Source organism: Perissodus microlepis, chromosome 8 (genome assembly GCF_051167445.1).
Source record: "Perissodus microlepis isolate ML-2025 ecotype Zambia chromosome 8, ASM5116744v1, whole genome shotgun sequence".
In the NCBI taxonomy this organism is placed as follows: domain Eukaryota; kingdom Metazoa; phylum Chordata; class Actinopteri; order Cichliformes; family Cichlidae; genus Perissodus; species Perissodus microlepis.
Genome location: NC_140468.1, coordinates 5186602 through 5202704, shown reverse-complemented (window position 1 = coordinate 5202704; position 16103 = coordinate 5186602). Strand labels below are relative to the sequence as shown.

At 40.7% G+C, this 16103-nt stretch overlaps 1 protein-coding gene across 2 annotated transcripts in view; it reads left to right on the top strand.

Annotated features, from left to right (window-relative positions):
• srcap (Snf2-related CREBBP activator protein) overlaps positions 1-16103 on the top strand; it is a 37008-nt gene that overhangs the window by 6121 nt on the left and 14784 nt on the right. Inside the window, exons 4-21 of one of the 2 annotated variants that reach the window (XM_084937130.1) lie at positions 137-178; positions 494-757; positions 2658-2843; positions 2987-3127; positions 4902-5091; positions 6704-6873; positions 9706-9799; positions 9937-10026; positions 10281-10454; positions 10616-10839; positions 10960-11137; positions 11240-11376; positions 12897-13066; positions 14295-14624; positions 14781-14967; positions 15060-15229; positions 15402-15553; positions 15636-15848. In XM_084937130.1, coding sequence (XP_084793256.1) covers positions 137-178; positions 494-757; positions 2658-2843; positions 2987-3127; positions 4902-5091; positions 6704-6873; positions 9706-9799; positions 9937-10026; positions 10281-10454; positions 10616-10839; positions 10960-11137; positions 11240-11376; positions 12897-13066; positions 14295-14624; positions 14781-14967; positions 15060-15229; positions 15402-15553; positions 15636-15848 — 3112 coding nt within the window. The remainder of the gene's footprint in view (positions 1-136; positions 179-493; positions 758-2657; positions 2844-2986; positions 3128-4901; positions 5092-6703; positions 6874-9705; positions 9800-9936; positions 10027-10280; positions 10455-10615; positions 10840-10959; positions 11138-11239; positions 11377-12896; positions 13067-14294; positions 14625-14780; positions 14968-15059; positions 15230-15401; positions 15554-15635; positions 15849-16103) is intronic. The other variant, XM_084937129.1, reaches the window with a different exon arrangement.

Genomic DNA, 16103 nt, shown 5'->3' with positions numbered 1-16103 from the left:
CTTTTTTTTAATTTTAAAAGGACGTCACTCCGCATGTAGTCCATCTTTAATGCAACACGTGTGTGCGCGGTGTTCTTATATACAGTGATTCATTTCTTTTAAGTTGGCCGCATGCTAAGCCATGTGTGTTTTCCAGCATGGACAGAGCAGGACAGACAGACAAGCACTGTTTCTTAAGGTAAGTGGTGGTTGTCAGACACCCAGACAGGCTCATTTTAACAGGGCATTCATGAGCATATCCCAGGCAGGAGAATTTTAACTCAAGCAGGCATTTCTTTGACTTCAGCTCTTTTATGATTGCATGAGAAGACAGCTGCCACAGACTCGCTCGTGGCCAGTTTGACACGCTTCCTAAACACTTAAATGCTCTAATCCATTTCATGCATGATGCTTTTGTCTTAGTGAAGCTTAGGCTTTCACCTTAGTTTGTTTCATTTTCTAAAAATTAAAAAAAAAAAAAAATCCTCTTCATCCTTGTCCCCTTCACTCTCAGGTACGCCAGTGGATTGCAGACAGGGTCACTGGGAATTCTTCTCCTGGATCACCCTCAACCTTCTCCTACCCCGGATCCTCAACCACACCTGACTGGTCCACACCACGGCGAGAGAGGTCCTCGCCTCTCCGGGGTCCCCACGGAAAGTTTGTTTCACCTTCCTCTCTCGGTGCCTACAGTTCGTCGTCCTCGCCGCCAGACCAGGGCTCCTCTCAGCGGTCCCGCAGTGAGCGTCACACCGACATGGCAGAGCTGGCTAAACATGTGAGTGAGCATCATTCAGGATGTTCAGCATTTCTTCCACACGTCCGCGGGACAGTCGACCAGTCTGTCTCTCCGTCTGTGTTTTTAGCAGTCTTTCTGCTTGTCTAGATACAGTTTTATCTAATTATATCTATCCATCTATTATCAATCTCTCTGACTGCCTATTCCTTTGTCTGTCCTTCTGTTTACCTCTTTCATCTATCTTCAAATTTCCCAATTCAGTTTTTGTTTTGTTTTTTTCAAACCGGGCTCTGATATTTTTATATAAAATATTTCATCTTTGTAACCGTCCTGCATATGAAAGGGTTTTTTTTGTTTATCATGCTTTACAGTTTTATATTTCTCCCACGTAATCCAAGTAAAATCTTAACTTTTATTTTGCTGTAGGTTGTTTCTTGTCCCTCGGTAAATGGTGCCAGGCAGAAATCTTATGAATTGTGTATGAATCACTGCTTCTCAGCCTCTCACTAAATCCTCAAATTGACGAAAGCAGTTGCACATCCGAAGATTATTTGCCTCATGTCCGATGCCTTTTAACAGGCTGCTCCAGGAGTCTGAAATGTAAATAATCAAAACAAATCACTTTGAATGGCACAACATGCATTTTTTTTTTTAACCTTCTGGATTCTTAAAGGAGAGAAAATTTGACCTTTTTTACTAAAAAGACATTTCAGTTTTGTGAATAGACGCAGCTTTTGATCCATTTCCCTATTTAGCTGTCGGGCAGTTAAGTAGTTAATTGTTATTTTATGTCTGCTTTGAGTAATTTAAGAAAAGCAATGCAGCACTTTTTAAAAACTCCCCTGACATCCTTTTGACTTTGATGGTATACTTTACATGATTATGCTGGAGCGCTCTGCTGAACAACCTTTAAAAACTGTTGTGTTCAAGTGTTAAATATAAAGAGCTCTGTCCTTTGTACTGTTTACTTGCGTTACTTTTTGGGAACATCACGGTTTTAAGAAGAAACGTCTCAATCAGCTCCTCCTTTTTGTGAAGCAAGTGAAGCTCTGCTGATGAAGGTCACTATATGACAAACAGGACAAGGCAACAAAGTGTGTGGATTTGAAAGCAGGAGAAAAAAGATGGAACATCTTGCAGCCTTGTGACTGTGTGAGACAAAGTGTGAGGTGTGTAGAACAGCTTCTCTGCTGCAGTTTGAGTGCTAGGGAGGGATATTGTTATCGAAAATGTTGCACAGGTGCAGCTCTTTTGAAATTAAACAATTATTTTCTCCGACCGATGAGAGCCGTTCACCAGAGTGCCACACTATTTTGTTTTTTTTGTGTTTTTTTGTTACTGAGACAGATAACTATGAAGTAATGAATCCAGAGTGTACCTAAATGAGAGGTGCAAGGAGAACCTTTATTTTTTTATTTTTTTAAATGCCAACCCAGAGGCTGGCACCACCATGGTTCCCTCTACACACACCAAGTGGGATTTTTCTGTTTTTGTTTCAAGGTTGTTTTGGTGTTATTGCATAAAAATGCAAAAATGTTTTGGTCAATTTGTGAAGATAATCTTCACAAATTGATGCCATTAAGTGAAATCCTATAAGGTAAAAGCCATAAACAAACTGCCTTTTGTTCAGCTCTCTTTCCATATAATCTTTCTATTTCCCTTATAATGCCAAGATATGGCACTAGTATCTAAAAAGACCTGAAAATGGGGTTCTCAAAGCTTTGATAGACCCATTTCTACCAAGTGAGCCTACATCAAAAGTGGGGACCGCCTCTAAGAGTCGAAAGAACTAAGAAAAGGTTCCTCCGGTTTGAAAGCACCTTTGAAGATGCACTGTAGCAGGAGATCAGTATTTGGCATTTCTGAATCAGCTGACCCCCACCTTACTGTTTCAGAGCCAGGATTTTACTGACTTTTTGTTCTTCACTTTGTGCTGCAGGAAGCTGACATCGAGCATCGAACACAGGCACTGAAGCGAGAGGGCTTCTGGTCAATGAAGCGACTCACCCGCCTGACGGAGCCACCGCGGCCAAAGGTTCACTGGGATTACCTGTGTGAGGAGATGCAGTGGCTCTCGGCTGACTTTGCTCAAGAGAGGCGGTGGAAGAGAGGCGTGGCCAGAAAGGTAGGACATGCAAATCATCACAGAGGTTTGCTTGAAGTTTCACACATTCATGATGCTAAGAACAGGGGTGAAAAGTGCGCTGCTGTATTTTTGATGGTGAATGTTGTATATGTTCTAAATGTGTTCTGTTGATTTGTTGTTAGGTGGTGCGGATGGTGATGCGGCACCATGAGGAGCTGAGGCAAAAGGAAGAAAAAGCAAAGCGTGACGAGCATGCTAAAATCAGACGAATCGCCTCTTCTATCGCAAAGGAAGTCCGGGCTTTTTGGAGCAGCGTAGAGAAGGTACAGATGATTCCCTGAAACCAAGCAAACAGAACATTCTGCTTCTCTGTTCAGCGCCCGTGTTTGTTTGGGTTTATGACAGAAATAACATCCACTTTTCACATGAAGTGCAGTCCTGCTTCCAAAAACGTGGCAGTGTAATGTGTAATGTTCAAGGCTGTAGCTGAATAAAAACTGAAACGAGGTGGGGATCAGGAGGCTTTGGCGCACAGATTCCGAAACTGCAGGTTTCGTCACTCTCCTACCAAAATTCACTGAACCAGCAGCAAAAGACCAAAACTACACCTTTGAAAAACATCGTAATGAATAAATTCCCTCTTACTTTTGCTGTTTTGCTTCCACCACGATAAAATTGCACCTCCTGCACAGCTCTATCTCTCAGCGTGCTTTGACACCAATTTACCATCAAACACCTCTATTTTCGGTATTTTTTGTTTGCCTGCTACACACCCAGCTACCGTTGTGTACAGTGCTGTCGGCTGCCCCCCTCCAAAAAAATGGCCCCTGACAAGACAGCCTAATTTCTGTTTTTCAGTACTGAAGAAATTTAAACTTTCACACATTATACTAAATTGCAAAACGCTCATTTGTGTCTCCAATAAAAACGTTGGCACTACATACGACACAACACGACGCAACACAGTAACTTAACTTAGTAATAAAATGAAGAATAAGTGTAAATAAAAAAAACAAAACAAAACAAAACACTGGACAGTTTGGACACACGTTTAAAAAAAAAAACCCAAAACAAAATTATTTAAATTAAACTGAAAGTGAACCTTTTCATACGAGCAAAACTCGCTCTGGAAGCTGGCTGAAACTGAAAATAAAACTTCAGAACAAACATATACGATAGAAAATGGCACACAAAGTGATTAGTTTATATTGGGCTCTTCTTTTAACAACACTCTGGGAACCTTTGGAGGATATCAATTACCTCAGTAGGGGAAAACCAACGGGTTTTCTAATCTATGCTCGCTATCTCATGATTTCAGCCGCTCTGCTCGTCCCGTGTCATATTTTCTTTGGTTCAGAACAAGCTTAATATTTTCACTGGTGCGCTTGGGTCAGTTCAGCACCTGGATCCTTTTTCCTGCTGAGCTATTGTCATTGTAAAAATGCAGAATGTGTTTTGGTATTTTTTTGCTAAAATAAGCAAAGCTTTAATTTACAGGAGATGCATCTTTTTGTAAAGTAAGACGTAGTTTGCAAACACTTGGAATAAACTCTTGTGAATCTTCCATCTTTTTCTGGGATGTTCAGCCTTGTTAGTTATGAACTGATCTAGTGCGTGTTTTTAGTATTGCATTTTTTTTCCAGTGTTGTTTTTCTAATTTAAAAAAACACACACAAAAAAAACTTTAATGTGTGTTGTTGACATTATTTTAATGGTCTAATCGTTGTTTTGTTTGTTTGTTTGTTTGTTTTTAAAACAAACAAACAAAAAGACCCCCACAGAGCTCATAATAGCCCTTTTTTTTTTTTAAATTTTGTTATTTTTGAACTAAATACAGTATGTAAATCTAAGTCATCAAGAATTTTGGCTGAAATTCTTCTTGATGTTAAAACATGCAGCTTGAAACCTTGAATTGAACTTTTATGTTGTAAACTCAATTAAAATATGAGACCCATTTGAAATTTTATGCCGTTTTACCCAGCATCGCAACTTTTCTGCTTACGTGGGGTTTTTCTGTTTGCTTTTTTGTTTACTTTTTTAAAATCATGTGAAATTCCCAGCTGTTCTCACACGCTGTCTTATTTGTTGAACCTGAAGGTGGTACAGTACAAGCAGCAGTCCAGGCTAGAGGAGAAGCGGAAGAAGGCGTTGGACCTTCAGCTGGACTTCATTGTTGGCCAGACGGAGAAATACTCGGACCTCCTGAGCAAGTCCCTGGCACCCATCAGGCCTGCTGAGACCGTCGTGTCTCCACAGAAATCCCTGCCTAATCCTGTCGAGGAGGATGGTGAGAAGTTTTCCCTTTAAAGAAAACCTTCTTCTTATCGTTAGTGCTCACTGCCACCATGTCGCAGACAGCTTTCAGAGCTGATTCACTGGTTCAGACTGGGACGTTGTCATAGCTACACACCAGTGAGCGAATCTTCTCAAGCGTTCAGAGGTAAACTGTTTCATAGGAACAAAAAGCGTTCTTCACCGTCAAGGTCGCTACATCTTTGTAAGATTAAACCGCATTTTCTGCGAGCCCTCTCTGACTGATGCACCTCGGCTTGGTTTAACATGATGAGAAGTCAAATATTTGTCACAGCAGTTACACATTTTTATTTTTTTTGGGGGGGTGAACCACATCCAGAGCGCTGTACCTAATGCTCTTTGGCAAACGTCAGACTTGAGACCCATCAAACCTGTCAGACTTGTCTGCCGCCAGTATTACCGTTGGCAGCTTATTCCTGAAGCACTGAGGTGAGCAGCTTAATCTGAAGCTGTGTTTCAGTCAGAGGAGGAACAGACGTAGCAGTGGTTCTGATCCCACCTTCATTTCATTACCAAATACGGGTTTGTTGGTGCTAAAGTGCGAACACAGTCTGCTTAGCTGTGAAGAAGCTCACAGCACTGAGACCAAAACTTAAATTTTCCTTCTGCCTGTAGCTGAAGCCTTGCAGTAGCTCCAGCTGTGGCTTTTGTGTGTTAAAATCAAAATAGGAGACACAAACCAATAAGTCTTTAGTTAAGAAAGAGAAAAAAAAAGATATAGAGAGATAGATATAGGGATAGGTAGGTAGGTAGGTAGGTAGGTAGGTAGGAATGGAGCAACAACAAAACCCCCACCAGACACAACAAACTGCTGCTCTTAATCAAGACATGGATTTACATCAGCCTATTCTAGAAACTAACATAACATTTTATATTTCAAACAGTATGTGCTTATCATACATACTTTTGCTGTTTCTTTTATCTGTGACAGATAATCTGAAAGATATCTAATGTATATAAAATGCTGTCAATCATTTTTATGTTTAAAAAAAAAAAAAAAAGTTAAAATGGCTGCATATTATTTTATTTTATTTTTTTAAACCATTTGACACGTTTATGCTTCTGTTCAAATTTAGTCTAAATCAAACTTCTGTTTTTTGGATTTATAATACTGAAAGTATTTTCTGCAGACTTGTATTTAGATTAGTTAAACATCTGTTGTGATGTTTTGCATGACTAACAGGCTGAGAGTAGCAATATTTACTGCTGCTGAAGCTTCAAAGCAGAGGAAACTTAATAAGTGGGTATGATACACAAATAAAGCCACTGAAAACAAGTATTCCTGTATGAAATATATTTGCTTGAGGGTTTAAAAAAAAGAGTAAAATCCTTGTTTCAGTTCGCAAAATGCTTGGACTGCGTGGTTCCCATTCATCAACTATCCTCACAGACCATCTGTGCAAACAATCCATAAAAACTTCTTTTAAAAAGTATATTTAAGCGTATATGAGAGGAAAATCAGTCTTTTTCAGTGTGTATGTTTGAGATGGTGTTTTTCTTTTTCTCTTTTTGACTTTGCAGTTTGTCTAACTGTGTTCTTCAGAATAAAGTCTTTTTCAATACCAAACCCTTTTGTTTTCATGCAGACAGAGACTTTGAACCTCCCTGTGAAGAGGAGGATGATGAAGAGACCATAGAGGTGGAGGAGCAGCAGGAAGGCAATGATGCTGAGAGCCACCGAAGGGAGATTGAACTGCTGAAGGAAGAGGGCATGCTGCCACTGGACCAGCTGCTCAGCAGCCTCAATCTGCCTCAGGTAGGTCCACAAACCAAAGGGCAGTGATTGGATTGTTTTCTGAAAAGAACAAACGTACTGCAACCATCCAGAAACAGACCAACTTCACAGATGTCCTCAGTTTAACTTTGTTATCTAAATTTGTGGTTTAAATATTTATATCTGAAAAGTTGAACAGCCTACAACTTGAGCTACTTTGTATTAGAGATGGACCGATCCGATATTGACCTAAATTACTGGATTGGATATCGGAGAGAAATAAAAAATGTGATCCGATCCGAAGTATCACAAAATCACCTCAGAAAAAAACGCGCTACTTGGCATAACCCAGCTCAGTGCATCGTATCAGTATGTGTCACGTGATAGAGCGGCTGTTGTCTGCGAGACCTGTCGGTGGTCTGGTGGAGCATTTGGAGCCTCGCTACATGCTTCCAAACCGCGGCATTTCATCTCAGAGAAAACTATCCCAGAGAAGTAAAGCAAGTGTGTAAGTGCATCTCTGAATGTTTGCATAATATTTCCACGTTAAGCTTAACAACTGATATACTGAGCCACAGCTGGACTGGCCATCGGAGTTCCATATTGAGGTGAAAAGGAAGCGATTTGTCCTGTACTTCAGCTACAATGGGGGGGGGGGGGAAAGGCACAAAGCTGGAGTTATTCTGTCTTTGCTGCACAGCTGCCTCTTCTTCTCTCATTCTCCCCCCTCCCCTGTTGCTGCTTCAATCATGAAACTGATCAATGATCAGCTGGTTGGCTTTTCTGTCGCAAGTCCCGTCTCTCTTGTTTGTTTATCGCCCACCGTTTGGATATGTGGTGAGAGGGAAACATGAAAATGAATCCAGGAGATGTTCTTACTGAATCATCAGCTGAACAGTGATGGACAAACAGGATTACCTTTCATGTGAATGAGTTGAAGGGAAGTTATGAACTGTTTCTGAGAGACAAATAACACCAGGATCCTTTTCTACGTAGCTGACTGCTGGTAACTGTGCAGGGGCGGATCTAGCAAAGTTTTGCTAGGGGGCCAGGTAGGGCATTAACATTTAAAATGTTATTTCATTTAAAATGACTAACTTTTAATAAATAATTATCTGAATCTTACAACCAAAGTGGTCATCTGATTAAATGTATAGAAATCCATTATTGTATATAGTAACTATTAAGCTATAGTACTTTTTCCTTTGGGAAGGTACCATCTGTGCAGTCTGCAATTCTGTTGAAGAAAGATGTTGAATCTATATAATTATTGTAGAAAAATAATTGATTTCTGTGCATTTGTTTTTACACGTGCATTAAATTAAAGTTGATTAAGCATTGTGAGGTGGGGGGTGGTTCCCTAATATTTTTGCTGGGAGTTGGCAACCCTATTAGTTAGGTTGTTTAATATTTCTGCTAAGTGCTCTTTAAGATGCCAGAATAGGGAGGATGGTGCAGGTTTAAGTTTATTAGATTGATCAGTTTTGCTGAACTATAAATTATTTTGGGTGCAGTGTATTTTTTGCATACAAGTATAACAGAATAGCTTTAGTGTTTTGTTTTTTAAAACTTGAGTATGAACTTATACAAAATGTAGCAAGATATTTATAAAAAAAACTGTTTTATTGATTACAAAATACACTATATCGGATTCATATCGGTATCGGCAGATATCCAAATGTATGATATCGGCATCGGACATAAAGTGGTATCGTGCCATCTCCATTTTGTATATGTTTTGTTCACATTTGAGTAAAAATGAGCTATTAGTAGTTCCGGTTTTTAATCTGTTAGTGGATATACAGACAACTACTAAACAACTAGACTGATTTGAAAAAGACAAACGTTTTAAGAAGTTTCCATGGTTTCCAAGCAAACTTGTGAGTAGCTAATGATGGACCGAGAATAATGATCTGCTATGATGATCTTCTCTTTATGTAAAAATGACACTGAATCTTAAACATACTGTAAGTTAATTTGATTCAGTGTTGGTACAAATTCAGGCAGTTTGGAAACTTTTCCTCCACAAACAGCTGAAATTATGGACCACGTAAAAAGTGAGCTGAGTCAAGGCGTCCAGATACAGCACCTGAGTTTCTGCTGTTGTTTAAAGACCTGCCACTTTTATTTTGAGCTGCATCTTATAGTTGGATCTAAAGAGTCATTAAATTAAAAAAAAAAAGGTAACAGTTAAGATTCAGTGTTTCTCACGTGGGTGATTAATGCAGGTGGACAGCCTCCTCTGTCTTATTTTGGAAGTTCCTGTCCCGTTTTTACGGACATCCTTAAACTCCACTGTCTTGGACTACAGCTGCCAGCAGTAGTCTTCCTCCTGCTCCGCTGAGTACCTGCAGCAGGTGGAGAGGAGGTTCAAGGACTACGGTTACCTGCTGCAGTCTGAGACTTTGGACTTGGAATATTTGCAGGAGAGCAGCTGATCATATTGCTCACTTACGTATCACAAACTGCTTGGCCAGTTCAGTATTTTCAGAAAGGAAACGTGAATTAAATGATTTAATTCATTTAAGAAAGATTCGAAACAGTTGGTAAACACTGACATTATCACCCACATAAACAAGCTGCTGAGCTGTAGCTGTGCATTTGATTTAACAGTAATGTGTTGTATAATTATTCATCTTCATTTTCACTTCAAATTAATTCCAGATGCTGTCATCTCACTGAGGACTTATTGAGCTTTATTATTTGTTTTTATAACTCATACAAGTCTAATTATGGGATGATTATACCTGAGTAAACACGCTGACACCTCTGTTAAAACGAGGTTAGCTGATAATGTGCAAAAGCTGAAGAAAAGCACATGTTTTTAATACTGACCACAGATTTCATGTATCACTGAATCACGGTGTTACGCAGGACCAGGGCTCGGACGAAGAATGCTCTGATGAAACGTCTTCATCAGAGGCGGGGGAGGAAGAAGACGGGGAATTCACTGCCAACGAAGAAGATGGTGAGATTGCTCCCAATATAACCTCCATAAAAACAGAATGAGACCTTTTACTGGATTTTTTTTTTCTGCTCATTTTTTGTTTATCCAAGTTCATTTTTAATTGTCAAGAATTTGTTTTCCTTCCTCTGTGTTCACAGCTGAGGATGAGGAGGACACGATAGCAGCTCAGGAGAAGGTGGAAGGAAATGTAGATCATGCAGAGGAACTCGATGATTTAGCCAAAGAGGGTGAGGGCTTTATTTTCTACTGGAAGTGGTGCTAATTCATTGCATTGACCTGAGGTTTTATGAAGTGTTTGAAGAGCTTTCTGGCTTTTTAAAGAGGAAAGCGAGCTTGATGACACCTCTGCATTGCTGCTCTCTTTCTGCCTTTTTTAAAATAATGTACATATGAATGAAATTTCATTCATTACTAGCTGCTCCCTGGTCTAAAATAAGAGGCTGCAGACCGGATCCTTGACGTGTCTCTACTTCCCTTCCAGGCGATATGAGCATGGAGGAGTTGCTGGAGAAGTACAAAGGAGCGTATGCCTCAGACTTTGAGGTCCCGTCTGCTTCTGGCTCTAAAGCGAGCTCTGATTCGGAGGTGTCTGGGGATGAGGAGGTGGAGACTGAAGAAGATGAGAGTGATGTGGAAAGTAACACTTCTTCCTCAGGTATTAAACTGCTCATAAAGACCCAAAATAAACTGTTTATCTCCCTCCACTCTGAGCGGAAGCTTTCAGAAAATGTTTTCCTTCTTACGTCTGTTTCAAGTTTGTTTTGCTGCTTTAATTTATTATTAATTCATTAATCATTTCAAATGTTCTCCTCTCAGATTCACCAGGCGACAGTGCTGAAGATGAGGAGAGCGAGAAGGATGAGGAAGAGAGTGAGGAGGAAGACGAAGAGGAGTGTGGAGATGAAGGGATGGAGGTTTTGCTGAAGGAGGGAGACAGCAGCCCGTCTTCCTCTGGCTCACGGCCAAAGAAGGAGATCAGTCACATTGCTGCTACTGCAGAGAGCCTGCAGCCCAAAGGCTACACTTTAGCGACCACAAAGGTCAGTCTTTAAATATTAAAAATGTATATTTCAGTCATTTTATCAGATGGAGGAAAAGTGTAGATTAAACTCTTCTGCAGATCTGGGTCACAGTTGTTTCAACTTTCTCTACAACTTAAGGTCAAGACCCCCATTCCATTTCTGCTTCATGGCACATTACGAGAGTACCAGCACATCGGACTCGACTGGTTGGTCACCATGTATGAGAAAAAGCTAAACGGCATTTTGGCTGATGAGATGGGCCTCGGCAAGACGATCCAGACTATTGCTCTGCTGGCTCACCTCGCCTGTGAGAAAGGTAACAGACTGCGGCTTCTTATATGTACCGAGTTACAAAACTTTGGTTGTTGGAGTATTATTTGTGATTAATACACTGTCCTGTTTCATTTGGTGTTATTAGGTAACTGGGGCCCTCACCTCATCATCGTCCCCACCAGCGTAATGTTAAACTGGGAGATGGAGCTGAAGCGCTGGTGTCCAGGGTTTAAAATCCTTACGTATTTTGGCAGTCAAAAGGAGAGAAAGTTAAAGAGACAGGTACTGAGTTTGCTGGTTCTGCAGGCGGCTCATATATATATATATATATATATATATATATAATTTTTTTTTTTTTTTTTTTAGTTTGGATATCTGGGGTTTCTGCTGATACGAGCACTGATCTGATACCAGTCTTAAATTAATAAGCTGGGTTTCTCTTTGTGAGAAAGAGATTCGGCAATCGCTCTTTTATGTGAAAGACAACATTATGCTTGCCTCAGTCAGGTTTCAGAGCAGCCAAAGCATGAAAAACAACCTAGCGCAGGGGTAGGCAACTCCAAACCTCGAGTGCCGGTGTCCTGCAGGTTTTAGATTTCACCCTGTGTCAACACACCTGAATCAAATGATTAGTTTATTACCAGGCCTCTGGAGAACTTCAAGACATGTTGGGGAGGTCATTTAGCCATTTAAATCAGCTGTGTTGGGTCAAGGACACATCTAAAACCTGCAGGACACCAGCACTCGATGCCTGGAGTTGCCTACCCCTGACCTAGCGCAATAAAGTAAATTTCTAAATCAACCAAAATCTAACTAGAATCCAATAAGGAGTTTAATGAGGAAATCCAACAGAAGATTCAGGGATTCCTAACTTTAAAAAACAAAATGTAATAAATTAAAATGTCAAATAATCTAAATTTACTGGAGTGGTTTTAATTAGTAAAATAATCCAGGGTGGGACCATTAGTAACATGGCCCTCCTAAAATCCAAAGACAGACATGCTAATTGTTGATTGATTCTAAATTGGTCGTAGATGAGGATGTAAGCATAAATGTCCTGTCATAGACTGCTGACCTGTTCAGGTTTTTCTCTACTGCAGCAGGTTTAGGCCCCCAAGTTTGATAAGTGGTTAAGATGATGTGTGGAACTAAACTAAGACTGTTTATTTTATCCACCTAATTTATTTGCATTCTTTAGTTCAGTTTCAATAGTTTGTCTTCATTTTTGATACAAGCCACAACACAAATGTTTCAGTGATTGTTTAAATTTCAGGAGTGCAGATACTGCAGCAGTTTGTCAATTAGTTTCTTGTTCACACTTCTTCCTTTTTAGCACTAAAACTAGGGTATTTATTTATATTTGCCTATATTTAGGGGTAGACTACAGCGAGGCACAAGTTGAAATGCTTACTGGTTACTGTGTTGATGCCAATACGTCACCCGTAACTGCAACACGAGAGACGTCACTGCATATTATTGTCATTTAGAGTCTGTGCACCTCCTGCCAGAGCGACACAAAGATTGTATTAATCAAGTTTACGACAACTGGTTAAGAAGTAAAAGCTTCCCAACAAGTGTTAAACCTGACATCATACACTGGGGTCTTCTGGTATTTTCAGTTCCATAACTTTATACAGTTATGGATTGATTTGTTTAACTTTTCCCACCGATATGATTCCTGTCTCGCATTGACGCATTCCTAATTTCCAGCAACTGTTGACATGTTTGACAGATACTGTTATAAAGTGAAAAACTGAGTGCTGGAAAATAATAAGCCACTCTGTTACACTTTCTCTTCTTAGGGCTGGACAAAGCCAAACGCTTTCCACGTTTGCATCACTTCTTACAAGCTGGTGCTGCAGGATCACCAGGCCTTCAGGCGAAAGTCTTGGCGCTATCTGATCCTCGATGAGGCCCAGAACATCAAGAACTTCAAGTCCCAGCGCTGGCAGAGTCTGCTGAACTTCAACAGGTCAGTGGAGACTGTTTGTGTATATGGGCCCACATCAGAGAGTGAAACCTGAGGCTCAGTGGATGAGGCATGCCCTCTGGGTTTTTTTACACTAAATTCCAAAGTTTGTTTTTTGTTTACAAAAAAAAAAAAAAAAAAAATCTATTTTTTGCATTTTAATGAAAAAAAAAAAAAAAGATTTATAGATATATTTTGGGGGTATTTAGACTCATGGACAGCAAACATGAATATTTGTATGTACAACTTCTGATTCTTATTGAAGAAAATCATCCTCCTTTCTCTATAATGCTTTCAAAGACATGGTGTCACTCAGTACCATTTGACTTTAAATGTATTTGAAATGCACTGAACTGTTAATCTACAGGCCACAGTTGTGTGTAAATATCTTCACATTTAAAAGTGTTTGTTCTTTTCAAAATGATTGTCATCATTTGGCTGGTGGCCGGGGCCAGCTGGTGGTAATTTCTCACTGTTGTGTGGCGCTCCAAAGAGCCTGGCGCTTGTGCACATGAATAGATGCACGCTCTGAGAACGCACACCTTTATACAGGCTGGAGCGATTCGCTCCGATGATACATCAAGATTACAACATCATCAGTATGAGGCTGTTTCACGGTACCGGCTGAATAGAGAAATACTTGCACAGCATATAAAAAATGATCAGTTAGAAGTTTGAGAGTGCCTCTCATGTTCAGCATCAAAATGTTGGTTTGTGAGCTTTAAAGCAAATAAAGATGTGCTGCAAGATGCACACTTCAGCGTGGATTGTGCGCTAAAAGCTTTTTTAAAAATCATTTATAATCTAAATTGATACTCAGCCCCAGTGAGATGAGGGTAGCCATGCCGACGGTGTAACCGCAAAAAATATTTCTACATGAACCTCAGGATTTCCCAGCAGGACGTGGTGTTATTTACTTCACCTGTCAGTGGCTTTAATGCTGTGACATATTTGGGTTTTAAAGAGTTTTATGATTTAGACTATTCCAGCAGACAGAAACACGACTCCAAATAAATGGTTATGTTATTCTCTTTTGATGGATGTTATAAACTCTTTATGGGGTGATGATTGCATTCTCAGCTTGCTTCACCCATGTGGCTAAAAATGAGTTAAAGCATGTTTGATGTCTTTAGCAGCTGAAAACTCTTATTTTCCTCTCCGTACTCACCTGAAGCTTGAATGATACGACTTTTTTTATTTACGTCTCTCCTCGTGTCTGTGCTGATCATAGCCACCGGCGACTGCTGCTGACAGGAACCCCTCTACAGAACAGCCTGATGGAGCTCTGGTCCCTCATGCATTTCCTCATGCCCCACGTCTTCCAGTCCCACCGCGAGTTCAAAGAGTGGTTCTCCAACCCGCTGACGGGAATGATCGAGGGCAGTCAGGAGTACAACGAAGGCCTGGTTAAGAGGCTTCACAAGGTGTTGAGGCCGTTCCTGCTCAGGAGGATCAAGGCTGACGTGGAGAAGCAGATGCCCAAGAAATACGAGCATGTGGTGCGCTGCCGCCTGTCCAAGAGACAGCGATTCCTCTACGATGACTTCATGGCGCAGGCATCGTAAGTTACTGACTCAGCAGGAGGAATTCAAAGTTAATGTAAATTTAGTTTGTGTTTTGAAACGTAGTCACCAAAAGAAGGTGAGAAGTATGTAATTGAAACTTGAAACTGAAAAAAAATGTAATTGAATTTGACCCTAAACCATCTGATTTACAGGACCAGGGAAACGCTGGCCAGTGGTCACTTCATGTCTGTGATTAACATCCTCATGCAGCTTCGCAAAGTGTGCAATCATCCCAACCTTTTTGACCCTCGACCCATCCAGTCTCCCTTCATCATGCAACCCATTATTTTCCACACAGCCTCTCTGGTGCATGACGCCCTGGAGGTATCTCCTTTGAAGGTAAGCCTGAAAATAAAATCTTTCATTTGTTCAGACAGTTGAGCCTGATGGTGTGATTTTTAATCGATTCTAACGTGCTTTTGCATTCTCAGCGCTGCGACATTTCCACGTTTGACCTTGTTGGTTTGGAGAGCCGCGTGTCCCGTTACCAGGCAGATGTCTTCCTGCCACGCTACAGGGTCAGTCGCCAACTAATCCAGGAGATCATGGAGTCCCCCGAACCTCCTCCAAGGCCCAAACCAGTCCGCATGAAAGTCAACAGGTAAAGGGGAAAAAAAGAAAGGAAAGAAAAATGCAGATTTGGATACTTGCAAATTTACATGTATTTTGGTTTTCTACGTTACCTGTGTTACCATACCTGTGACATTTATTACATGATATAATTATTGTCCTAAGTGCAGTAGTTCCCATACTTTGTGTGTGTCCTCTTTCAGAATGTTTCAGCCGCCTCCTAAAGGTGATAATCGCCCAGTTCTCCTGATGAACAAACCTACCTGCTCCGTCCCCCCTGCAGCACAGACCCCCAAACCACCTCCAGTCACTGAAGTCACCTCAGCTCCTGCACCCGCTCCTGTAGTTCAGCAGGGTAAGCAAGGAATGAAACACCCTTAAAAAGGTGGAACATAAATTTTGCACGTTTCTCTAATGCATTTTTTGTTAAATTTCAGTGGTCTGTTCAGTCGCATCCACTCCTTCTCGCCCATCTCTTCATCCTACCGCTCAAACTGCAGTGAGGTCCAATGCTCCAAAACCGATGCTGACTGTACGGCCTCCCACTGCTCCCTGCACAGCCACTATCCCAGCTCAGCCGAGTCCAAACCCCAGCAATGTCATGCCCCAGAGGGTCCTGCTTAGTCCAGATATGCAAGCTAGGTTGCCTTGTAAGTACATTTATTTCAAAGCAGATAAGCTATGATGTTGTTGAAGTATTATCTCATTAAAACTCTGAGCCTGGGGACAGTTTCATGAGCTCCTGTTCAAAATGTAAGTCTCGTCCATTTCTCTCTTTAGATGAAGCATATTTTGAGCATCTCGGTTTAGATTTCAATTTAAATGATTGTTTACTCATTTTCAAAATATCTTATTGCTGGGTAAAAACCACACAGGAACACAGTGTGTACTGTGCCTCAGGTTGT